Genomic DNA, 27,104 nt, shown 5'->3' with positions numbered 1-27,104 from the left:
AATAATGTAGAAGTCATTGCCTCTTCCCTGTCTTAGAGAACTGGCAAGGGGGAACAACACAGGTTCAATCGCAGTATTTCCATCCAATAAAACATGTTTATCTTATATATTTTGATTAACCTTCAATCCCTACTCATACCAAATTTGATTAAATCATTTTGTCACTCAACTTTTAAAAATTTGATTTGCTTTTATTTGTGCCAATGTATAAAATTGTAGTTTATGTAGCCTTGAGAGTAGGTTTGGCACTTTGTTTTCTTGATTTATTAGGTGTATTTGTGGTATTAACAGTGTGCCATTTACCAAAAGGCATTTTAAAATACAATGTCACTATCTCCATGCATTCTCTTCACCTGCTGTGCTATTATCTTCAAGAAGAATGACCCACTGCTTTACCAAAAATCAATGTGATAAGCTCATATCCATACTCAGTTTGGAGTGCTTATATAGCGCCTTATTTGAAGATAATTACCCAAATGTGTGCAAATGTGTGTCTAGCTCTTGCATCGTTGACATTTATTTGCTGATGATCAATAAGTTTTACCAAGAGAAATAATCATAGTCTAAAAATGAGCCTTTCCCCCTTGCATGAACTGGGATATAGGAAGAGACATACCATTAGTCCTTTCACAAAAGTAACAGAAACTTCTAGTGCATTTTATATCTCTCCATCGACCTCCTGATCGCAGAATTGCACAGTCCTGTCCTGTCCAACCGCCGTTATTAGGTTCTCCAGTGGCCCAATGTCTGCGATGACAGGCAAAAAGGCAAATGGGTCACGTTGCAGGGAAATGCCCTAATTGGTCTTAAAGCTGCATGAGTATATGTATACCATGTTAATCTTGCAGGCGTTGATGTGCGTGGGATGCCATTTGAATATGATTCATGCAAGGTATACAAGTTGATATGCAATGATGATGTTTTTAGTATGTTCGATGAGTAAATCATGGCCATAGCATGGAAACAAAATATCACAAATATTTAAGTTGAAGGGACAGCTAATAATGGGATAATATAGTCCCATCTCAGGAGCACTGATAAAGAAGGGATTTGAAATGAGAGCAAGATCGAAGCATGGATTAACATAACTATGATGCTGCATCTCCTTTTACATGTGGACTTCGCAATCTACCGACTGAGCTATCGCGCCTCACTGGATGACAACATACCATTACTCCTTTCACACAAGTAAGGATAAGTGAGAGTACATGGTACATCATTCCACCCAGCTGTTGACCATACGGTTGCACAGTCCTCGCCGGTACTGTGATCGTTAGGCTCGCCGGGGAACCAGTGACTGAGATGACAAGAAAAACACAAAAGGGTCATAATTGTAACTGCCCAGATCCCAATGCCCGAGCACATGAATGTCGATCCAATATAAAAAACCTCAGATTATTTACATGTATATATAAAAGGAAGTGGCAACTTCCAAATTCTTAATGTTTGAGTACATAAATATAAGTATAATATAAATTAAAATATAGCAACAATTTAATTGTGCATTAGCAGCACATATTTCCAATGGCTACATGTTTGGAATGACATTTTGGGATTATATGAGTGCCTGGGGCACCATTGGGCAAGTACTTCATGAGCATGCACACAAAGAATATTGCTTTATATTGCATGTCTAAATGTAATCCCATGATTCATGTAAGGTATACAAGTTGATATGCAATGATGATATTTTTAGTATGTTTGATGAGTAAATCATGGCCATGGAAACAAAATATCACAAATATTTAAGATAAAGGGACAGCTAATAATGGGATAATATAGTCCCATCTCAGGAGCACTGATAAAGAAGGGATTTGAAATGAGAGCAAGATTGAAGCATGGATTAGCATACACTTCGCAATTTCATCAAGCAAAGTACCAAGGACTGCATGCACACTGGCAACAAAAGAGGGATTTCATGTAATACTTGTAGATTTTTTTTGTAGGTTTTTTATCTGAAATTGTTAACAATTGATGAAAAATTGAGTTTAGATTTTGGCTGTGACTTGTTCTATTTATATGACATTGATTTAAGTAAGTATTGTCTGTTGGGAGCCAGGGGAGTACAAATAATCCAATAATTCCCCTAGCTCTCAACAGAGAGGTTACCGTAAATTATATTACATTGTTATGTTATTTATTTTATTTGTAGTTATTTGTCTATGATAATTATGTTAATGTAGTGTTATATTTTATACAAATGTGAGCCGTAAGATGATTTGTATGCCTTCATTTTATTTTGTGCATGACAATAAAGAAATTCAATTCAATTCAATTATATCAATTCCAGGGCGCCCACACACAAGAAAATTTGTATAAAGAATCGGCGTATAAATTCCAGGGCGTCCACACACACAAGAAAGTAATCCTGAAACTCGGTAGCGAAACGTCGTATAGGTGCCCAGTTGGCTACTGCAGTCATGAAACGGAAGCAGAAATGGGAGGTGCAGGTCCCCTTTCGCGAGCTGTCACGTTAATTAGCCATGCCCAGTTATACCCAATGTATAAATTCCAGGGCGTGCACACACACAAGAAAGTAATCCTGAAACTCGGTAGCGAAACGTCGTATAGGTGCTCAGTTGGCTACTGCAGTCATAAAACGGAAGCAGAAATGGGAGGTGCAGGTCCCCTTTCGCGAGCTGTCACGTTAATTAGCCATGCCCAGTTATACCCAATGTATAAATTCCAGGGCATGCACACACACAAGAAAGTAATCCTGATACTTGGTAGCAAAACATCGTATAGGTGCTCAGTTGGCTACTGCGGTCATGAAACGGAAGCGGAAATGGGAGGTCAGGTCCCCTTTCGCGAGCTGTCACGTTTATTAGCCACGCCCAGTTATACCGTTCTCGTTCGACCATACGTCCACACACAACAAATTCTGTGATTCTTTATCGAGTTCTAGTTCAAAACGATGCCCAGACTCGCGTTTCGTTATACAACGTTTTATTATATGACGTATCTTTAGTAAGCGTACACACACAAAATTTCATTGTATCCCGAAACGGTATAACTATACCGTTTTGGGATGGTCATACAATGTGGACGAAGTGTATTTGACCAAGCCTAATTCTGAATTTAGAGTGGCAAATGTAGATTAAGATCTTGCCGAAGCACATTGCATGGTCAAGCATTAGGGATTCAAGGCCCATATCATATCCTGCCTGTGGTTAACATTCCAAAGACTCATCCACTAGACCATAATACACCTGTATGATGATCCATGAATTCTTCTTGACAGACATGCATGTACTAGCTAGCTCACAGGCAATATTCTTGCTACCCCCGCCTCTCCCTCGACCCCACCCCTCCCCCTCCCCCTCATCTTCAAGCTGCAGTGAAGGTATTGACATACCATTACTCCTTTCACACAAGTAAGAAAGAGTGTTAGTGCATGATATATCATTCCATCCACCTGATGACCATACGGTTACACAGTCCTCGCCGGAGTAGTCGTTAGGCTCGCCGGGGTTCCAGTGACTGAGACAACAAGAAAAACACAAAAGGGTCATAATTGTAACTGCCCAGATCCCAATGCCCAAGCACATAAATGTTGATCCAATATAAAAAACAACTCAGATTATTTGTATATGTATATATAAAAGGAAGTGGGAACTTCCAAATTCTTAATGTTTGAGTACATAAATATAAGTATAATATAAATTAAAATATAGCAACAATTTAATTTTGCATTAGCAGCACATATTTCCAATAGCTACATGTTTGGAATGACATTTTGGGATTATATGAGTGCCTGGGTCACCATTGGGCAAGTACTTTATGAGCATGCACACAAAGAATATTGCTTTATATTGCATGTCTAAATGTAATCCAATGAAGGATGAAGGGAAGTTTAAAGACGGGATATGTAAATCACTCTATACTTCTCTTTGATGACAAGGGTACATATGGTCAATGAAAATAAAAGAGGAATAATTTAGCTCTGATGGAAACCTGCTGCTTTTGAAAAGAGCTCTGAAAACAATAAAATACACACAAATTACTGCAATTAAGAATAGCACATTGAAAATTTTTGCTACAGTAAAAACGGGGAAAAAAAATCATACTGGAAGGCATACATAATATGGACAAAGAATAAAATGGTTAATGTAAAAGCCAGATATATTTGAAATGTGTTAAGTTGCTTTTTATTGTTTTATGTGTGTATATATTCATGAAGATGAAACAGTTATATACAATATACTTACAATACCTGTACAAAAAACATTAGGAATCAGTATTATTGTTCAAATGATAATATCTAGATATGCTTGGGTGGGATTAGAGTGTGCAAGGTATAAATAAGATTAATATTGAGGATATAATGCATGCATGGAGGATAACACAGAATCTAACATACATATGCTACCACTCCAGAGCCATAATAGAGGACCCACTGGCTGACCACTAGATCTGGAAGTCTGTTGTACGGCATTTGCTCCTGCAACAACTGCTCCTCTGGTATTTCCTACACTAACCATTCTAACCATTCTAACCAAAAATCCTTTGACCCAACACTACACCTAACCCTAATGCTAGCCCTTAACATATATACTAAAAGTCTAAAACCAAGTTGCAACCCTATAACCCTTAAATCCTTTGCTATTACCAAAATAAGCCCGGAGCAGTTGTTGCAGGAGGAAATGACGGGTCACCCTGGAAAACATACCATTGCTTCTCTCACAGATGAAGGGTACACTTAGAGTACATTGAGTGTCACTCCAATACCCATCATCTTTGAGTTCAACACAATCATCTCCCCCTGAATCATCGCTGGGTTCGCCGGCACCCCAATGACTAAAGGTAGGTAGGTATAGGTAGGGTTGGGAGAAAAATGGGAATGCAATGTTTTTAAGTCTATGTGCGTCAACACATTTGCCTGTATTATACTAAAATGTCCTCTGTTTAGGGCAAGAAGTTCACTTCTGTCACTGAACAGAGGATGCAAACCCATGTACACTGAATTTCGGTACCCCCCCCCCAAAAAAAAAAAAAAAAAAATAGGTAAATAAAATATGTTACATATAGTCCGATATTATTTTGCTTGTTCAAAAAGAAATGTGTGCTAGATATTTGATGCTCCCTCCATGATTTCGAATAAAAAGTGCAACAATCTGAAAATAATGGCAGACAATGGCTATGTAGGGCCTTATATACACTAGGATGCTTCTATCCTGCCTGCTCCCCGAACAGCAATATCAGTGTTCTTTTTGTTCAATGGGATTTTAGACCAAAGGTTATCTTAAGAATTAGTAGAACAGGGACATAGAGGGATTACCAAAACTATATATGAGCTTTCACAAAAGAAGTTACAACACCAGCTTCCCCTTGATAAACATGACTGAGTTAAGCTTGCACAAGGTTTTAATGAATAAGTTGAATACAGATCATTGATTTAAACTTCAATTTTAAAATAATAACCAAAAGTAGAAGTTTCAATATTTATGTTTGCTAATATAATAATGAAACCCTTGAGAGTGGGCCTTTTCAACAAGCATGAAATCACTTCCTTTAGAATGTCAAAACTTAGTGAAGCACATTTGTCACTTCATATGATAAGATTTTTTAAATTTAATGTTAATTTTTGAGGAAAACAATTGTATTAGAAAATGTCTTTTTTAAAGGTTATACAAAGTTTTGGGAAAATTTGAAAATGGCCAGATAGCAAATCTTTAAAATGTTGATATATTTGGATTCCCCTGAGGATGTTTTATAAGCACTAGAAAAAATAGCCACTAAAACACTTCTGCTTTGAGAAAAATTGAATATTAAAATTTACCAGTGCTGCAAGTAAATTTTGATAAATTTCAAATAGCTTATGAGGCCATCCAATGGTAGCTGGAAATCTTAGAACATGCAGTTGCGATATATAAATCCAAATAGGAATAGCAAATTGGTCGATTTTAGTCAAGAAACATTGTTTTAAAGCCAAATTAATATTCTTGACTTTGAGAGTGAGCTATACACCATAAAGACTTTATTATTTACATTTTCATCACTTTAGACTCGATTTCAACCGCGACAACGATCACTGAATATTGTAGGATCGCATATGCTTCCAATATTTTCATTAGAACCAAATTCTTGACCCCATACCAAAACTTTGTATTACCTTTAATTCAAAAGAAACATTTTCAAGTACCTGTAAGAGAGCAAGTATTTAAAAAAAATAATAATTTAAAATGTTCCTGTATGTCTATAACAAATAGAAAGGCTTATTGACACAATGTACACTGTACAGATATCAATTGATATATTGAAACTTGGAAAAAAACGTGTTTCTAAGAGGTTTTACTTGTGGAAAGTATAATTTTAGTGTTGTTTTAATTTCCACACTTTATTTTCTGATTCGTCCAAATCACTTACAATCCAATCATTTAGCACTTGCTAAACTCAAATAATGTCAGATTAAACTATTTATTTCCGGATCCTAATAAAATGGTTCCTTGTGAAGGACTGTAAGGAAGGTACGTGCAATTTTCAAGCCGCAAGAGGCATTTCAAAAAGGGGAATTTGGTACTAAAAACTTATATTCTTACATGGAAAGTGTAAAAAATGCAATGGTGTGAATTGTGAATGCATTTTGATTTGGAAAAAAAATAGCATTTCCTTTTTCATGATTTAAGATCATTGCTCATGAGCTTGAAATGGATCTTCAAATTGGCATTTCCATCTGCGATTTTAAACTTTGTGCACCTTTATCTATTTACGTCATAGATTCTGTAAAATTTCATATCCATGACGCATTCAAAATTTGCGATGAATGGGTCTTTTCTAATTTAAGTCCTGGTGACCATCGAATGTAATATGCTCATCGAATGTAATAGGCTCATAGTATCAAACAACGCTATACCACTGGATGTCTTAAAGTAAAAATATTAATTCTGCAAATCAATTTTGATGGAAAATAGCAGCAGAGATATGAGCGATGAAAGATTCTTTAAAAATCCAGCTTGTTGTCTCACAACATAGTCTCATGTAAACGTAAATTGTGCTTTGAGAGAAGGTCATTTTCAGGCTGTTTCCAGCAAGTTTATTTGAATTATTACGCTTGTCTAAACAACCATCTACTACTGCTTGAAAACTAGTCTAGTACCACTTTCAGCAAGTTTTTTTTTTGAAATTTTGTAACAAGCACTTGAATTCCCTCTAAAGCCTTGTCAAGTACGACGTGCAAAAAATGCTGTTGTTTTTTTGTAATATTCTCTCAGTGAATCCGAGCAGTACCTTTGTTGCCCGCAATTGCTATTCATTTAAACATTGAAAAACGTAGCATTTTTTATGGCAGTTTACCCCATCATATCCGATCAAGCAATGAGTGTAGCTTTTTCAAAATTCAAGACAGTTCCTCACACATTATGTACCAAGTCAAACTTATGCTTCACTTTACAGTATATGAAGCATAAAAGGGTAATCTTTCCTGTGCTTCCATCTGTAACAAAGAATGAAGACATTGTCTATGGGAAGAGATGATTCCTTCATTTAGTCAAATGTTAAGAGATAGCTATCTCTTTAAATTTAGCATTCCGATGCAAACAATGAGCCTTAATTGGGTTTGAAATTTAAATGTATTGTTGAAAAATGTAATGATAATGATGCGCTTTGCTTAAAGTTAAAGAATAAGAAGAGTCATTGTATTAAAATGGTACTTGTATACTGTAACAAGTCATTTCCAAAAATCAATTGCAAAATTGTATTTTTTGCTTTCGTACACAAAAGAAAATGACATGTAATGAAAACAAATCCACATATTATTTCATACTATAAATAATTATGTCAAAGAAGAAAATTAACAAAGGTTAAAACAAAATAAAATCAAACACAATCATACATGCAGCCTAAAACTAAAATAATTGTCATCAAATCACTTTTTCTTATTCTTTTATAAAGTATATTGTAGTAGAAGGGAAAATACATAGACAGAAACAATATCATGAATTCAATACAGTGTCAATAGGTATAATTAAACTAAAATGTCAACTTTTCAATGCATTGCCAATTTAAAGATTTTGATTTCTATAAATATGGCACAGAGTGGTACTGTACCTCAGCCCACCCACAATGTATTCATCATGAAAGGAAACAACACCCCTTTGAGAGAACGTATGTACCAGGCTTTTTCTACTATTTACTACAAGATAAATAGTTTTATAATGCTTATTTTCCCCTAAAATACAAGAGGTTTACACAAGAATTTTTATATCATAACTGAATCTATACAATGCTGACCTTTGATTACCTTAACCCATACTCATTGGACAAGTTGGTATTAATTGGTACTTTATAGGTGATCTATGAACTCAAATTACCAAGAGCACCATTAAATAAAATTGGACTTTATGTGTTTTTTAAAGATATTTTGTTATTCTTTTCTAAAAAGATTTTATATGAGTATTTATTTTTATAGGGGAGTGGAGAGAGGCATTTAACAAACCTATTTCCCAAATATTACTGCCAAAAACTTGTGAATTAACTTACGATGTGCTAGCTGTGAGTGCTGTACCATCGACCCAATAGAATGCTTGCTCAGTGGCTAGATCATGAAGACCAAGTAAAGCTGCATTAACACCTTCTGATGTGAGTAATCTAGCCAAGAGGTCCTGTTTGCAAAATGTTTAGCATTCAAATGAAATGAAATAAATCATGGCCAAACATGCAACAAGTTCCAACTAACACAGAAAGTGCATACATATACAGTAGTTAGTCAACAAATTTATGGAGTGCAAAATGTCAACCTCTATGCCCTGTAATTTCTTTTTTTTCTTTACCGTATTACACAATTCCAGTATTGTTTATAGATAGACATTTGAGGTGGAAGCTTGGCCCCCCAAAAAAATATTAATGTTGAAATTCAAAGAAAATCACAAATATGTCAACTAATGTATCACTAGAAACTGGTTAGCTAACAGATGGCAATCGTACAAGTTTTAGGTCGACTACATATCGGGTGATTTATAAAAATACAAATACAACTGCCTCTTTAGCATCTTGGATATACGAGAGATTCGCCAGGAGAATAACGATGTTTTAATGACGTCACATAATGGACCAATACTGCCCAAGCAGAAGACATCCCATAAAGAATGAACATAATAGCAAAGCGATTATAAAATGAGTTTACCGGTAGTGTTAATAAATGTGATGGCATTTCAAACCATTCAAAAGGGGATATGAAACCGATTCTTACAACTAAAATCTTTTGTTTGTAAATACACAGGATAGGGGTTGATTAACAATCAGAGAAACCAGACTTTCAAATTGAAAAACCCCTGGAATGATATTAAGGACGTCATTTGTTCCCTCTTGAAACGCTGCACATACCGCGGTGTGTGCAGCTGAATATACAATGGCGTCTTATTTTGTTTACAAGCGACAGATTCCTTTATGTTTGTATCGCTGCATTTGTTATCAAAATAAAAATATGCACGGTACTTAGAGGCAATAGATTATATATATTTAGCCTGACGGTAGTGAAGTAAGAGAAAGAACTCAAGAGAAGATGAAACAACAGGCACTGAAAATGTGTGAGATGTCATAGGACATCGTCTGCTTGTGCAAATCATGTCCATCCTGTGATCCCACACATCTCAGCAGCGTTCGGAGAGCTCTTCAGGTGCTATGCCGGGGCTGTGTTTAAGCGTTTTGTAATTTATAATAATCATAACTTTGAATGTTTCCAAGCATTGAATTTTGATAACCTTGTCGAATCAAAGTTTCAACTTTGCAATAATGAAAATAAAGTTAGTTTTTAAAACCAATGAATATCTACTTTAAGTGTTGCAAGTTTTTGTTTCATTGACACTCCATGCAGAATAACATTCATCATCCAAATGCTCTTTTTAACCCCAAAATGTTTCACATTAACTTTGCAGCTATGAGCACAATCGAAGGTAAATATTCAACAGTGAAATATTTTCTAAACTCACATTGACTGGGGTGGTTTTAGCCATTGCCAGGTCCCCATCCATTTGTTTACAGACTTGTTGTGCTTCATAGTAGGTCTTGGCGTCAGTGTAGAGCTTGTAGCAACTGCCGTCATAGAGGGACCAGCCAGACGGACACATCTGGCAGAAAACTGAATGGGAAAAATGGGAAGATAAGCTGTACTATTTCTATGAAAAATGATGTGACAAATAAAAAAGAAAAATGCAAGTTTGTGAAAATATAATTATTTAAACAAAATATCTTTTCAACATTACGTTGCAAACCAACAGAAGGTCTTGTAGATGAAACTATATTTAAAAAAGAGACATTACTTTTCATAGACTAGATAACTTTGAGTTCTGGTTAAAAAAAATAATTCTCAAAGAATCAAACGAAACTTAACTGAATGTTCAAGATTACAAATAAATAAAATAAATGTCATTTGCCAAACAATTTTTGGTAGAAAATGTATACTGGCTGAGAAATGAGCATAGAAAGATAAGAAAATCAAGGTAGGTAGGCCCGACACACACCATTTGTGTAGTCCAATATACATCTTTCTGTGTAAAGTGCTTGTTACTTTACCAAGACTGGGCCAAATTTATTATGATTTTGATGACTCCAGAACCTTGCAGGACACACCATTATCTACATGCTACATGATCAACTTTTTCTGATCCATTCCACACCTTTTCTTTCACAATGCAATTGCATGACCAGAATTCAACTTTGTCTTTAACTTCCAAGTCCCTATACTATACTTACACATAATCTAAAGATTATTTAATTTGATTATTACATCTGTTTCTATACCCTAATAGAATATGTAAATCATTATAGGTTCTACTTGGGATGAGGCTTTGAATCTTTGACACAAAAGAAATGAAAAATATTATGTACTACAAACATGTATTAACCAGGAATCAAACTCATAGTGAACAGACTCTTCATGATAATAAATCAATCATTCTGCTTCGAACACAACTCACTTATTTCCACTTGCACATAAGCATTACCATTGTAGTTTTACTAATCATAAGGTTATATGAGTAAATTAAATGTACACAAAAATGAGAAAATACCTGCAAATACCTACATACTAAAATAAGCTTTTGCCAATGATCTCTCACTCTTCATTTCATCCTATCATGCCATACAAATTCATTCAACCAGCTTAAGCTCATGTGTATTTTTAAACATTTGATTCACTGACTTTATTGTTTTGTATATATTGTAAGATCCTTTGTTTATACAGTAATTTGAATTTAAAACGTTTTTATTCTTAGTTACCCAGCAGAGGCTGTAGCGCAAGAAGCAGAAAGACTTTTAGATGCATGGTTGGTCCACCACCATGCAGCTCCTAAATATATAAAATATATCCACCTCAACAAAAAACTTCAGAATTTTGATTTTACTGGCTAAAGATGTGCTCCAAGATGTGTAAATCAGCAATGTAAGAAATAAATCCGCAGAAACTCTAGGAAAACTTGAAAGTCAAATTTTGAAGCGATAGAAGCTGGACTCTTAAAACGTCCCCATCCACCGATCAGTCCAGAACAAACTGATCTTCATTTCATCATCAGCTTTCTTTCAATACATGGTACACCCACTTTGAATAAATGGATATAATGGCTCAGTAAATAAATATCCCCTTAAAGACATCCCTCCCCCTTGCACAAGTACCATAAAATTTGAAGGAAAATAAATAATCAAAAGATCAAAACAAGACTTAGCTAGAGCATATTTTCTGATTTGAATATGTAGAAAGGTTATATCAAGTTTCATAGTTCAATTATTTCAAGCTACTGTTTGCATTTTGCACAATTCACTCTCTTGGTACCACAATCTGAGCGGTACAAAAACAGAACATTTATGATACTGAAGTAATGATAAAATGTCTGCATCCATAAACTCATAAATAGAAGTTAATAAATCAAAGATTAATGCAAAGATCTATACATTCAGCATTTTTTATCAACTACATTAAGTATTTCACCTATATTTCTCTCTCTCTCTCTCTCTCTCTTTCTTTAAGTCACACCTTATATCTAATCTTTTTTTAAATCTCTCTTTCCCTTTTCTCTCTCTTTTTGTTTCTAGTATATTTTTCAAAATCACCTTCTCTCTTCCTCTGCATATTATCTTATCCTTTATATACGTTGTATTTTTCTTCTCCTCCTGTGTATATGTATACTTTTTGATTCTCTCTATATCTCTCTCTCTCTCTCTCTCTCTCTTCTCTTTGTCTTTAAATTTAAAATCTTATCTTTAAATTTAAAATGCTCTTTCCAGGGAAAGTCTTTTTAGTTACTGTTTTGTATCATGAATAGGACACAGAAATATCACTACCTTCTACGTCACAAATCAAATCCAATCACCAATACTTTTTTTTTAACTTCACAATTTACAATTAGAATGAAATCCTGAATTTTCTCACAGTTAAGATAAATATTTGCAACTACTCGACTACTGTGTAAACTTACCATTAACAAACATTTTTTTGTAAAATTACAGTTAATTGCCTCTTTCATGTCTCAGATTTACCATTACGACATCAAGGCTCCTGTATGTATACTGACAGAGATAACAGTATCATTATACTCGCGATGATCACATCAACTTATCAGATGCAAGCAAATATGTGAAAACATTGTAGAATCAATTTAAAATCTTTGATTATGTGACATAGGTTGCGTTTATCTAGCAAATTTTTGGCTAGAATCAGGTTTCTCAAACGTCTTTCAGGCAAATTTAGAAGTAGATAAACGCAAAGCCTTTTTCAAACGTCTTTAGATATGGGCATATCTAAAGACGCAAAAAGGTGCGTTTTGAATGTGACATACAGCCAGAATCACGTTTCTGAGAGATCGATAAACGCAAAGCTGTTTTGAACCTCACATACAAATATGACCACCCAGGTGTTGTGTACAAGCATACGTGTAAAGTTGACCTCCGAGAAACTGTCTGCTTCCCGGGTCAAAACAGCTGGGCAGACACAAGGCCTTTATTTTGAATCGTGAAGGGTCGATAAACGCGACATCCCGCAAATCACGATCGTATAGTGGGGTACGATAGTGGGGTTCGATAGTGGGGTACGATATGTACATATCTATTGGCAAGCCTAGATAAACGCACTCATAGATGTACATGGTAGAGTGAAGAATTCAAAATAAACAACTTCCACTTTCCCATGTATAGTCACTTCAATATTGATCTATACTGCACTATATTTTCTCCTTTCCCTTTTTTTCTTGTTCGTCTCCTCTTTGTTCTTATTCCTGATCTTCTTCCTATTAATAATAATTAGATAGTTTTTTTCTTCTTCTACTCCACCTTGTTCTATTTCTTCTTCTCCATTTCCTCCTCCTCCTCCTCCATCATCATCATCATCATGCATCATCATCATCATCATTTGTTGCAATGACGAACCTTCGTCATTGCCTTGTTTTCGTTCACATTCTGCCCCATTAATATTCTCCTCCTTGTTTTCCTTATCGTCCAGAAATCACATTCGTTTTGCACATAGTGTTTGTTATTCCTAGTTAGGTGCCTTCATCATGTCCATTTCCTTTCAAATTTCGTAGGCATCATCTCTAGCATCTCATCCAGGTCACCTACTTTTTCGTTTTCTGAAATCACTCATGCATTACCGTCCAGGCGCCATTTTGTCCTTTTCTGGTCCATTTTAAGGCCTTTCTATCTTCCTTCCTATCTCCACTATCCTAGATCCTACAAACTTCTAACAAATTTCTCTAGATAGTCTAAGAGATGTTCTTTAATCTGCGACGTATAACCTGCCCTTCAAAATGCCATCTTCATACTCAAAATTCAAATCTGAAACCGACTCCGTCAACAATCTCTCAAATTCTTGAAAAATGGACCCCTAAATAATCTAAAACTGCCATAACTTTCTCATATAAATTCCGTTTTGTAATTAAATCTCACAGTATCTTTATCTCATAATTGCACATAGCCATGCCAAATTTCACGCTCCAATGGCTCTGTAATACATAAATAGCGCCCTCTAAAGTTCTGGGAATTGGCTTTCTGTCTGTGGCCGTATCTCCATAATGGCTTGGCAAACCCGTACCCTTTTTTGGATTTAGATACTTGAAGATATGCCCTTTCCAGCCATATACAAAATTATATACCCTATCACTGACCAAATTTGCGAAAATTGCCCTCCAAATTCGCCATTTTCAAGAAAATTCCGAAATAACTTCAACTTGCTCTAAAATGGCGATCTTTATACCTACGTCGTTGAAACTTGGCAGACACATGTATCCATATACGTGACAACTGTCTGCTAAATTTGGGAAATTTTAATAACGTCGGCGCAAAGTTATCGCTAAAAATGATGAATTTGCTATGCATTACGTAATAGCGCCTTTAATGCGTGCAGTACATTGCGTGCAGATGACAATGGTGTCAAACTGACCGCAATGAAGTGCCCTTTCGAATGATACCAAGTATGGTATATGTTTACACAGAAAATTGTGAGTAAATCGCATTTGAACAAGGGTCACTATACGAATTCCGCCCGATTATAACACTTATCGGCCATGACGTCATTTTTTTCAGACTACTTTTCGCCCCCTAAACATCCTTTTTTTTCCTTGAAAATTTGCAATGACATTCCGAGATGCAATACGCAGGGCACCTCGTGGCCGGATTTTTGAAATTGGTCAAGGGGGCCATTTAAGACGCCATTTTGTCCTTTAAATCTATTTTACATCACATGTTTCGATAGGATTATCATAGAAAAAAAGAGAGTAGTTTACAATAACGACCATGAAATTCTCTTTCCAATGATACCATATACGGCCCATAAAGAGACATAAAGAGAGAGAGAAAAAACAATTTAACTCCGGTCATAATACAGATCCTCTACGTTTTCCGCCCATGCATTACACGCATTGTCTATGGGGCAAATCGGGTTCACGCTTTTGACCCCCAGAACGATCTTGATTGCAATGACGAACGTGCAACTAATCCCATTTGTTTTTGCACGCAGTGCTTGCGAGCCCTTTCTAGGTTGTTTCCCCTATCCCAATTTCTTTCAAACATCGTAGGCATAGTCACTACCATCCCATCAAGGTCACTATTGAGGCCTTTCTTTCGCCCTACCTGTCTCCAATATTACAGAAGCTAAAGACTTCGTACAAATTGCTCTGGATAGTCCGAGAGAAGCTCTTTCGTTCGACACGTAGAAACACGGCGTCATTGCACGCACATCGTTGTGACACGATTGCATTTCTAGTATTATTATTATTATTATTATCATTATTGTTATCAGCAAAAATCAAAACAACCTGGGCCTAATTGGCATCTTCTCTACAAATATCTGTAAAAGCTACTAACACACTGGCCATTATCATCGACAATGAATGTACATGCACCCGACATTTTCTCTCACCTTGGTCCTTCCCGCAGTTATACACGCGATCATGATGGTGGTAGCGGTGGGCCGTGTTGTGATATTTGACCTAGTAAGTAGTTTCCCCGCATTTCGTGTGATCGTGAACCGGACACTTAAAACTCTGCAGCTACATTGGTCATGATATCGGTCCATGCAGTTTATGCTCCAAAGGCCGAATAATCACACTGATTTATACCCTTTTAAAAAGCCAAAAATTTAAGCTCAACTCGGTCTGCTTTCATGAACGACATGAGGTTACTTGACCATCTCCCCGTGTATCGGGTTAGGCTGCTGGAGTCGTACCGCTGGCTTGGGCGGAGCTCCCTGGAGTTAGCTGGGCGGAGAGTAACCCTCATCACCAATGGACAGTTCCTCAAGCCGCCGCCCACAACGCACACTCACACACACGCGAACACATTTCTAAATCCACCCACACTCATTATTCAAAAAATCTTGACAAAAAAGAAAATTGGCTTATCGGGTTACGGAAAGGGTAAACCTACATAAAGTCTTAATTGTAAGGCCTAAAATAAACCAAAGCAGAGCAAGTAGGCTTATTAATGATCGACCGGTTTATCAATTCACTAAGTTTTCCGTTATCTATCCTTTTTTTCAAGATTTTTTAAACAAATAACCTCACACGAAAAAAGCTTACATCATTAAATTTAGGCTATTTTTTCCCGTCTATTTATCCTCTTTCGAGGGACTTTTTACGTGTTCATAATATAAAATAATAATAATAAGATTATAAAACAGCCATTTACAACAATGTTTATAAATACAGAATTCTTGCAATTGTAACATATCATATATAGTACAAAACATTAAACTAATGTTAAATAATCACTGTTACTTCGTTTGTATCGAATTTCTTTTGATTACATTTCATATCGAGATATCTACCTTTAATTCTTTTATCAAATATACAGCATGTATCCTGTGCTTTTCACTTCCAAAAACATTCTCTAATATACTTTCTATATATAAACTGAGCGAAGTTTAAAATAATATATTGACAGGACTCATTTCTCTTCTCTCTATTTCATGACCTATACAAATATATTTTAAGTTCAAAACGATTCATAAATTAAACAAAGTATCGATTAATTTGGATACAATCTTCCAAAGAAGTGAAACCTTCTTACGAGCCAGGAGAAAGTGATTAGGCCTACTTGTATCTGGGATCTTACAGATATCCCATAGATTATTATCTTTAATATTCCATTTACATAAATCGTCTTTACTACATCGGTATATATTCTATGAATTAATTTAAAATTAAACTGCTTAATTCTGTTGTCATTTATAATGTGAAATTTGTAATGATAGTCCGGCAGCCAAATGCAGATTATTGGCCTAACCTTGTTTTAGGGTCTATAGTTTTTTTTTCAATGGATTTTGATTGCCTAGACCTTCTTTTTCAAGAATCCGATTGCTGACACTCTGTCAGCCTTGAGCAATTTAAGATATATGACGTCATACAAAATGGCCGCCAAAGTACATGATTTTCCTTTAAAAATGAATAATAAATATATAATAAGGATTTTTCTACAATTTTTGGCAGCCAAATGTCTGTATTTCTTTAGGACCATCACTAACAAAATGTTTTGTGATGTTGCATGGCCATAGATGACCAGCTTATTTGCATATTTTGAAATAGCGCCCTCTATAAACATATTAATTTGAATAAAATATATGTGCCAGCCAAATGCCAATTTCTTAAATCTATGTCACGTTGAAATCATATTAAATGCTTTTTGGGGGCAACAATTGCAGTTGTGCTGCATAATCTTTCATCGTGTTTGGTACAAGTTTAGATAGGGTAGGTGTGGGGAATGGAAGACCCTTAAGCACATTTGCATAATTTACATAAACATGAACAATGTTACACATACAGACATTTTTGTATTCCCTTTAGTATTTTTTCTCTTTATTTTGTAACGAAATTGTGGTCATGATGTAACTGATTAATAAGATAACAATGATTAATGACGTCATCACCAAAGGTCTCTCATTACCTACATGTGTAGGTAATAAGGGACAGTTACAAATCAAGACATTTTAAATACAATTTGAATGAAAATGGGATTGTTATAGTTAGTTCAAACATTTTTTGAAAGAGATATATGGAGCCAATGAACTTACTGAAATTTTGAAACGATTTCAAAACAATGTGGCCCAAAATATTTCTGTAGTTTTTGTTTACAGTAATAAAGGTGTTCTCAATTATGTTAAAATACTTTCAGAATAATGTTCTGGCAATATGACTTTTACATTGATCAAACTCACAGCATAGAAACAACTTCTTAAAATTGAATGCATTCAAATTAGAATGGTGACACGTACGACCAAATGTGTTTCATGATAGTGCCTTTCAACATGAAATGGACAACTGGGGAGAAGTAGGCCCCCATCTTGGACCTGGTGTCCCCAATTACCTACACACATTTCTGATCAGACACCATTCATAATGTGAATTGCAACACCCATTCACAACATACAATGGCCATAAGCTTTCTGTGATGGTTGGCACATTTCATAAACTTCCTTTTAAAACTAATTTTTAAGAGCCACCCCTAAATATCTGCATACACCACAACATTCAGTGAAAATTGTGTTTTTATATCAGAGCAAATTTTTACGATCAAAATTGCTAATATCTTGGTCAATTTTGCCAATTTTCTCGGAGAGAGAACGCATTGTAGTCTTCGAAATGAATTGGATATATGCAGAAGTGTTGTTTAAGGCCACATTTGTCGCTATATCAATATTGGAGCCAACACGGACAGACAGTGATGGGTTCAAGTTTGGTGGTCTCCAATTCCCTACACCTACCCTACATATGTCAAGAAAAAAAAATGGCTATGAAAGAATTCATTTTTCATCAAATCGGTGAGAAGTTGTTTTACGGCACACATTATTATTCAATTGATAGGCTTTATTTAGACCAGCATTGCTCCAACCTGGTGGATTCTATGACACAATTTCCAAGAAAGTTCAAACCATGGCTGCCATGAAGAAGTCAATGTTGGGATACGAAAATCTATGAAAAGTTGATCTACTCCAGAGTAATAGGACTGCAGACAAGTTCAAGAGAGGTCAATATCAAGGACATTTTGTCATAAGAGCTTTCACCAGTCCCAACAGCACTTTTTGATGATTCTGGAAACGAGCACTCCCATGTCAAAGACGGACTTATAGAATTTGACAAAAGTTGAGATGTCAGCCAGGCATGAGACACTGGAACAACCTTGTACAGTCATTGATGGTTGTGCTCTGCTGTGGATGAAAATCTGATGATTTTTGCTTGGTGTTTGACAGATCCGAGAGTATCTAGAGGTCATAACGGGTCGAGAGTCTTCCAACTGAGTCCCGCGTCACTGCTGCCCTCCAAGAAACTATCTCTTACTATTCGTCGTCGTCGTCGTCGTCATATAGATCATGGCTCACCATTGTGACCCGTTTGATGAGACCTTTTGATCGGCATCTGTCTCCTGCAATCCGGTAGAGTGTCTTTAGTATTTAGAGGGTGGCTAGTGATTTCCCGAAGGTCGTCAGTCCATCTGAGCTTGAGTCTTCCTTTGTTACGTGTTCCTTCAAAGGTACCTTGAATGATAATTTGTCAAGGTTGTCTCCTGATCTTCTGCTAACGTGACCAAACTATTGTAGCTTGTACCGTCAATCCTGGTAGCAAGTGGCGGTTGATCTCCGATGATGGACATTAATTGTGTCCATTGGTGTTGTAATCTCTTCATGATATCCCAAGTAGCTTCCTCCAACACCACATTTCAAAGGCAGATATTGCCGAGCTTCCACCCTCCTTGACAATCATTGACCCAAGAACATTATATAAACTTGTCCACTTGATCAACTTCTTCTCCATCAACCACCATGCTCTGTTGCATGTAGTTAATTTCCACCAATCATGATCTAGGTCTTTTTCCCATTGAGGTAGGGTCCAAATTATTCACTTGCATCCTTCACTCTTTTTTAAAGAGTTCTAGTAGTTATTCTGATGTTCTTGTTATAAGTGTTGTCAGTGGCATACTGAGCAAAAACACTTAGAGGGGCAGAAAAACAATCTGCATCACCACCACTCATACATGTTACATGCAGGCCCCGCAGAACTTTTTTAAAATCGGGGTGGGGGGGGGGTGAAGTATTTACGATCAGGAAGAGAGGAGCGCAAATTGGCGTGGTGTTCAAGGGGCACAGCCCCTGGAAGCTCAAGGGTTTCAGGCATTTATTAACTGTAAGATATATTTTGATACCTCATTTCACCTCGGGTCACTTTCTTTCTTTCTAGTTCTCTTCAACATACTTTATACAGAAAGTGAGGGGGCTCGAGTCCCCTGAGCCCCGCTGTTCTGCGGACCCTGACATGTAGGCTTTTAAATAAGCATATTTTTTGCTTGACTGTGAATTTAGGATTTGTCATTTTCCAACATTCGCTTAACAAATAATAATTTACTAAAAAGTGAGAAAAAACCCAGGAAAATCATGTCATTTCAGCAACATTTGTAAATCACTGGTATCGAATATATAGAAAAAACAGTTTGAATTTTGTTTGGGGGTTTAACTGTCCCCAACCCCCCCCCCCCCCCCCCCCCCCCAACCCTTCCCCATCAATACGCCAGAGAGTGTTGTATTGTCGGCGTATCTTAGGTTGGTGATCGTTCGTCCACCAACAGAAACTTGACCATAAAATGCCTTTCTCATAATGAATACAGCATAGATGGTGATAGGATGCAGCCTTGACGGACAACTTGACCAATAGTGAACCTTTCGGTGTAGCCATTCTCTGTTCTTACTGTTGCTTCTAGGTATTGGTAGAGCGACTGGATGAGTTGAATTATATATGCTGGAAAGCCCATCCAGCTCATAATCTTCCATAGGCGTTTATGTTGTACGCAGTCAAAAGCTTTGGAAAGATCAATAAAGCTAGGGAGAGAAGTTGTTGAAACGTGTCTCTAGTGTTGCTAACTTCACTATCTTTTCATGACAACAAACTACAGTTGATCGACATCGTAATTATATGCGCGAGTCTGCAGGATGATTGGGTGCTCAGAAATAGGCAAAAGCACAAGCAGGCCTTTACCGTCAAGATGAGGTTCCTGTTGAAGTGATTCCAGGCAGTGATGTCATGGCAAGGAAAGGTCTGTCCACATCATAGTTATGATGAAGCAGGCAGCATCGAAGTACAGCAAGCGATTTGAATTGATGCTAATGAGAAGATGTATGTTAGGGTCCTAGTGGATGACACAGACGTCTACGTACTACTTTTGCATCAATCATTATCTACATGACGGACTTATAAAACGCCAATGACCATGGAGACGCCCCTTCACAAATTGAACTGTTATTGATGTTCCTGCTAATGTAGACAAGTTAGGAGATATCATTCCATCGATGTTGGCAGGACATGCGTTGACGGGATGCGACACTCTTGGGGCATACTTTGGCATTGGATAGGGTACAATGCTGAAAGTGATGAAGCAGAAGATTCGACTCCCTTAGGACTCAGTTGGCAATGTTGATGCAGCATGGTCATATGTCATCACTCAACCTACTCAATGCTTTGCTTCATGTTATGGACAGTCAACAACCAACTGAATGTCAGAGGCTCGTATCAACGTGTGGCTATCAAGGGTCCGAAGACTAGGAGCTCCAAATACCCCCAAACCTTGCCTCACTACCTCAAACTACCTCAAGCGTTTGTAGAAAATGTTATTAAAAGAGAGCTCATTTGCAAACATGCGTGTGGAAGCACGCATTACAGTCACGACCTCACTTTGCAGAATTAAGTGTTAAATGACACCCTCTTCCGCATGGAATATTTTAGGGCTCCCAACACTTTAGAGGGCTTTTAAACAAATTTCAAGATTTTGAAGCAAACTTATAAACGGATATAGTCCTGTATCGTATCGGTAGTTCGTAATTTGTAGGTTAATTTAAAAGAATCTAGTACCTTAGAATACAAATCTAGTTTCTTAACGCTGTCACTGAAAATGGGCATTTATCACCATATGCCACCTCATATCTATGGGACAGAGAGCATAAAATTCAACCATGTTTTCTTCGAGTATAAAATTACAAAATAAAAATAAATGTGCAGCACAATTTTTACTCAATGTATCCAGTGCATCTGACTCATGACATATGATAATCTCATGTTAGAAATTGGTATTTGGCCATCATTTTGAACTATTCAAGTTAATGTGTCTATAGAGGGCGCCATTCCGAATTATGCAAATTTGCATATCATTTGTGATCATACAGCATCGCAATTTTTATTTAGTGATGATTCTAGAAAAAAATTAAGATATTTGACTGCCATTTAATGTAGTAAAATGCTGTTAAAACTTTTTATATCATTCAATTTTGGTTAAAAAGGGGATTTTGGCGGCCATTTTGTATGACGTCACATATCTCAAATTGCTCAATGCTGACAGAGTGTCAGCAATCGAATTCTTCAAATTGATGGTCTAAGGAACTATAATCCGAAGAAAAAAAAACTATAGACCCTAAAACAAGGTATATCGAGATGGCTGCCGGACTATGAAGCACCGTCTTCCAATTTAACTCATTAGGTAAATTAAAATAAGCGTTAAATGAATGCACGGCAGATCCTGGATATTTTTTCCTAACATCAAATTATAATACTGTTTGGCTCAGACTCATGTCCGCTACTTCAATGGAGTCTTTGCACCTGTTACCATTTCTATTGCACTTGATTCCACTGCAGACGGTGAACTATTTACATATTGTATCCTATTACGTAACATCTGCGTCCAAAAATTCGAAAATGCACTTTTTAACTTTGCCAATTTTGAAAGCGGAAAGTAATTCATTTTCTTGAAAATTAATACAAATGGAATCAACTTCTTTCTAAATATGTTTACTAAGACTTGTTTCACTTTAGGAATATTGTTTCTTATCCTGCTTGGAAAATGCAATAAATCATTCCTATATTTGATATTGCTGTTATACCAAATCATTTCATTTTCAATATCTGTTACTTTAAACCGGGAGGTGATAGAGATGGAGTGGGAACTCTTGTAATTTATTCAAACGCATGCGTGAGTTAACAATGGGATGTGTAACATTCCACTCGGCTTTGAAGTTCCATGCTTCGAGCCGCTCTTTCACTGCGTAGAATTACGAAGGCCAGGCACCAGTTTCACATTTATTAAATTGCCGGCGAAATTTCAGTGTAAGTTATAAACTTTTTATGGGGATTGTATTGGGAATAGTACATCAAACAATTTTTCAAATTTAGTACTCCGCCCTTCCTATAATTTGTGTGCCAGAGCCCAGAGTTGTTAAAAGAAAAAATTAGATCCTCACAAAAACTCAATATTTTAGGATAAAATCCGTTTATTTTCACACGTTTTAATGTCCCGTCATTTAATCCATGATTTACAATCTTTGATATTTTTGAGTTTGCTAATGCGTGCTTTCGCGTGCTTTTTGTACTTTTGCAGTTGGAAAAAAAGTATGAAATTACGAAAGTTTATGTTCGCTTGATCAACTCATTACACATTCAAAAACTGATGTGAAATTATTGAAAGGGGACAGCAAACCTTTACAACAATTCGTTCGTATAATGTTAGTTTTCTCATTTTCCATAAATCCAAGGTATTCTTTATTTTCTCTACTTTACTTTCCCAGTTAAAATTTTGAACATCAAAAGAATGTTTACCTATATTATATACCAATAAATGTTATAGGTCTTTGGTAAAATATAAATCTTCAACTTAATCGTTATTTATATTAAATTAATTAAATTAATTAAATGTATGCTTATACATAAATTTAAAAAAGGTGCAGTTCTCCCTTAAAAAAAAAAACATTTCCTACTACTTAGAGTATATAGCCAAGCCCTTATGGGAAAATCTTTTCAATCAGTAATTTCTTTTCCTTATATGAATATGATTTGCAGACACATACATGTTGAACATTTACTAACTCTAATTGGAAAAGAAAAAAAAGAAAAAACATAGTATATTATGAAGAGTTCCCCAATGTTGACATGATCATGCTGGGGTCAAAAGGCTCCCGATCGGTTTAATACATTTAAAGCAAGAATGGCCTCATGCAGCCATCATCAAAACCAAAAAACCCTTCGGTACCGCTGTTAAACTTAATTCATAATCATAGATGTTAATAATCATTATACAGAAGGGCTTACTGAAAGGGCCAGTACTGTATCCACTGATATTTTTGTCTCTAATATGCGTTTGGAATTGTCAAGGATACATAGCCACTCGCATAGCGTGTTTCCCAACCGAACTTCAGTTTCAGACATCCCCATACATCAGAGTTGTTTTTTAAATAGACCGAAAATAAAGTTCGGACGACCCCGGAAAGAGAAAGAACTTTTTCATATCTAGCCTTATACACACCACAGGGTCAAAGTCAAATACCCAGGCCTATATTCGACGCCTTTTATGACTTCCAATGTATACATAGTGATATCTTGATCACTCCTGGGGCACACACACACCTCAGACCCTGTTCTAATTGCCTTTTAGGCCGTTTGCTTGCTTAAAGTATGTCAAGAAGAACAACGCCATAATCATGAACTTCCTTGGAATAAAAAGAAGGTCCAACGCAATAGACATAATTGAGGTGAACGCCAATGACGCGCCACTAAATTCGGGGCAAGCGATCGAGCTGTTGCTATGAATAATGATGTCGAATGCCTGTATTCAATAACAGTTTCTCTTTTACAAACATGTCAAATGGGAAAAGGATAAGTTCGTACAAGTAGTTTGGAAAACAATCGATTTGCTTTACTTTAATTTGTCCAAAGAACCGTAACCGCGACTCTGACTGGTTCTTTCTCAACAAAGTTGGAGTCGTACGTATTATCTAGGTTCGTAAAGACACCGATTCTACATTTTGTCAGTAACGCTAAAACCGCACTAACCGTCAAAATAAATCTATCAATAAACAGCACAAAAAGGGCAAGGGTTAGGCCTGAGTATGTTACAATTTACTTACAGAACATATATAATAGTCGCTTTTGACAAATACCATACCTAAATATGTACTAGTTTTAAACACGAGTTTTATGGATCCCTTTTTAAAAGAGCTGAACCGTATCAATGTGTTCACCGAGTATGTGTGCCGGATGTCGGTGGATGAAGATGTGGGTGTAAAGGAGGGTGATGGCCAGGGGCAGCGGATCATCTTCTCAAGGTTGAGCGTCACTTTAGAGCAACTGCTTGTGGTGGTGATTCACAGATAGAAATGTCCCTAACTTCTCCTTTTAAGGCATCTTTTATCTTTTAAAATCTTTCTTTTTGTATCTAATCATAATCATCAAGAACATAATTGCAACTCCTTTCGATAATTTCGAGAAGTCTATCCTGATATTAAATTGGTTTTAATAGAAGCAAAACAATTTGAGAAACAATTCAGTGAAAGTTTGAGAAAAATCGGACTACAAATAAGAAAGTTAGGAATCTTTCAAAATCATGGAATCTTTGACTGCAACGCGGTCAGAAATTGTGACATTTCTTGCATTCAACAAAGGATATAATGTGAGGGGCGACATCATATTTAGAGCCAGCTTTGCCAATTTATCTCACTGATTTGAAAGTATTTCATGAAAAGTTATGGATTTTAAAAATCCATAACTTTCCTATTTTTGTCCGATTTTTCTCAAATCTTCACTGATCTGTTCCTCTCACTTTTCTCCTTGTATTAAAACAAACTTATCATCAAGATGGACTTCCCCTTTAAGGCCTTGTTAGTCACCTTTTGAAATGTGTGAACATGCGATAGGGTATATAGGCCCTAGAATCTATCGTTTACAAAAATAGTTGTGATCATGTTCAAGGTTGAATGTAGTGTCTGCTATTAGATTTGGTTTAAAACAACTCATTTAATTTTCAAAATTTCTCTCTTTCTTCTTTTCTCTATCTCTCCCTTCCAAATCTTGCTGGAATCATACACAAATATGAAAAAGTGATATGCAACTCTTCTCCAATTTAGAGTCGACAACAAACACAGTGAAACTGCATTTTAGTTTACTGCACAAGAAGAATATTTATTAAAAGATTTGATTTCAATGTAATACTTTATAAAATTGTAGTTTGCAAACTTGAGATTTCAAAGATAAACCTGTATCCACATACTTTCTTTCATGTACAAGAACACCAAAAGCTCGGATGAGGGTACATTATGACATCAAAACATGCTTAATAATTTGAATATGATTAAAGTGTGAAAAAATATATGTATTTCATCTCATCACTTAATATATCGAGACATCATCATCTAATTTGCATGACTGTACACATGGAGTATTGCACGTTTACAGTCATTCCAGAACAAAAATGAATTGCGCAAATTAAAAAAAAGGAACATGATAAAGAGAAGCGATTTGATTGTCACTGTAAGTACAGAAAGTCATTAAAAGGACATGTAAAAAAAACTGTATGAGCCTTAAAAAAAAAAAATTATCCTCATACAGTCTACCATAAGCAAAATCATGAACCTAGCTATTTTGATAAGTCAGAGAATATATTTATAACCTTTCTGTGAAACAAATTTGTATACAAATAGATCAAGGCATATATAATTTATAAAACAAAGCACTGTTAGAAAGATACATGAGGCATAAATCAAAAAGTACTATACAAAAGTAATCAAAGTTTCATACAAAATATGACAAGACTCTTCATACAAAGACTCTGACCCTCTGATATTCTGTTCTTTAATCAAAATTATCATTATTAAAGTTATATTCAATTCTGTTTTAAATACAGAAAGTGTACACGTAAAAGCATAAAGGGGCATAAGTCCATTCACATCATGAAATAACAGAGGTACAGGCAAACGAATATGAGAAATTGAAGGGGGAGGGGTGTACACTGGTAGTAACTTACAGTTTTGTGACATTATCATGCATATAATTTTTGCATTGTATTCTGTGATAGAGTTGGGTTTTTTCATAGAAAAAGAAGGTTGCCTAGAACAAGACATGTAATAGAAAATTACTTTACTAAAAAATGAGTTTAAATGCAAGTAATACACATATGAGAGGAATATGACTTTAGTTGTAATTTCCATAGTCATTTTAGAGTATCACTCTGCAAGTACTTTAACTTGTACTTGGACATAAACTAATTTAGAGCTAAGAAGAAAAGAGAATCGTGACAATGAGAACATTTGGTTTTTATATCTACTTTGAGCTAACATTCAATCAGCTTCACTATGAATTAGAGCTACATCACAACTATATAAATACTATCAAAAAAACATTATGCATTGGTTTCAAATGCTGAAAGCTCGGTACCATCTTTCTCATTGTAAACCACATTCTCAAAGCTTGTGCTGTACGGGATTTCTGGAGTTTTCATAGGAGCCTTGTTCTTCGATGAATACAAGAAGAACACCAGAAGTCCGGTGACACAGATTATGAGGACAGCAGCAATGACAATACCAGCGATGGCACCAGTTGAAACACCTACAAGAAGAGGGAAACAAAGATTACAATTTCAACTAATTTTTAAAATTTTAAACCTTGACTCAATAGTCCTAGAGGACGAGTTGAGAGAAACATATACCAACATTTTCTTTTCATCGTAAGTCATTTGTTTAAACCCAGCATCAGGTTTAGAGTTAGAGTATGTATGGACTATATTTTTAAGTTTTATGTTGTGGGTAAGTGTAACACATCCACACCTCAATGTACTAATATACTGTACATAGAGAGGTAGCAAACGTGATGTGTTGACTGGCTTAGCCA

The 27,104-nt window shown here is 35.9% G+C and overlaps 2 protein-coding genes across 8 annotated transcripts in view; both read right to left on the bottom strand.

The window, feature by feature from the left end:
* LOC576927 (macrophage mannose receptor 1) overlaps positions 1-15,694 on the bottom strand; it is a 65,102-nt gene extending 49,408 nt beyond the window's left edge. Inside the window, exons 1-4 of one of the 5 annotated variants that reach the window (XM_030972071.1) lie at positions 15,341-15,694; positions 9,927-10,075; positions 8,479-8,600; positions 4,670-4,797 (exon numbers count right to left, since the gene is read on the bottom strand). In XM_030972071.1, the coding sequence (XP_030827931.1) occupies positions 4,670-4,797; positions 8,479-8,600; positions 9,927-10,064 (388 nt within the window). In that variant the 5' untranslated portion in view covers positions 10,065-10,075; positions 15,341-15,694. Of the gene's footprint in view, positions 1-1,169; positions 2,107-3,355; positions 3,481-4,669; positions 4,798-8,478; positions 8,601-9,926; positions 10,076-11,214; positions 11,552-15,340 lie in introns of those variants that run through there. The other 4 variants (XM_030972070.1, XM_777190.5, XM_030972072.1 and 1 more) reach the window with 4 other exon arrangements.
* Positions 15,695-25,949: 10,255 nt separating this feature from the next.
* Positions 25,950-27,104, bottom strand: part of LOC115929992 (macrophage mannose receptor 1-like) — a 71,835-nt gene continuing 70,680 nt past the window's right edge. For all 3 annotated transcript variants that reach the window (XM_031000260.1, XM_031000259.1, XM_031000258.1), the window contains one exon: positions 25,950-26,822. In XM_031000260.1, coding sequence (XP_030856120.1) covers positions 26,617-26,822 — 206 coding nt within the window. In that variant the 3' untranslated portion in view covers positions 25,950-26,616. The remainder of the gene's footprint in view (positions 26,823-27,104) is intronic.

The sequence above is a fragment of the Strongylocentrotus purpuratus genome, unplaced genomic scaffold, assembly GCF_000002235.5.
Source record: "Strongylocentrotus purpuratus isolate Spur 01 unplaced genomic scaffold, Spur_5.0 spur5_scaffold_6, whole genome shotgun sequence".
Lineage (NCBI taxonomy): Eukaryota > Metazoa > Echinodermata > Echinoidea > Camarodonta > Strongylocentrotidae > Strongylocentrotus > Strongylocentrotus purpuratus.
Note: the sequence above shows the minus strand (reverse complement) of the source record. Positions and strands in the feature narration are given on the sequence as shown.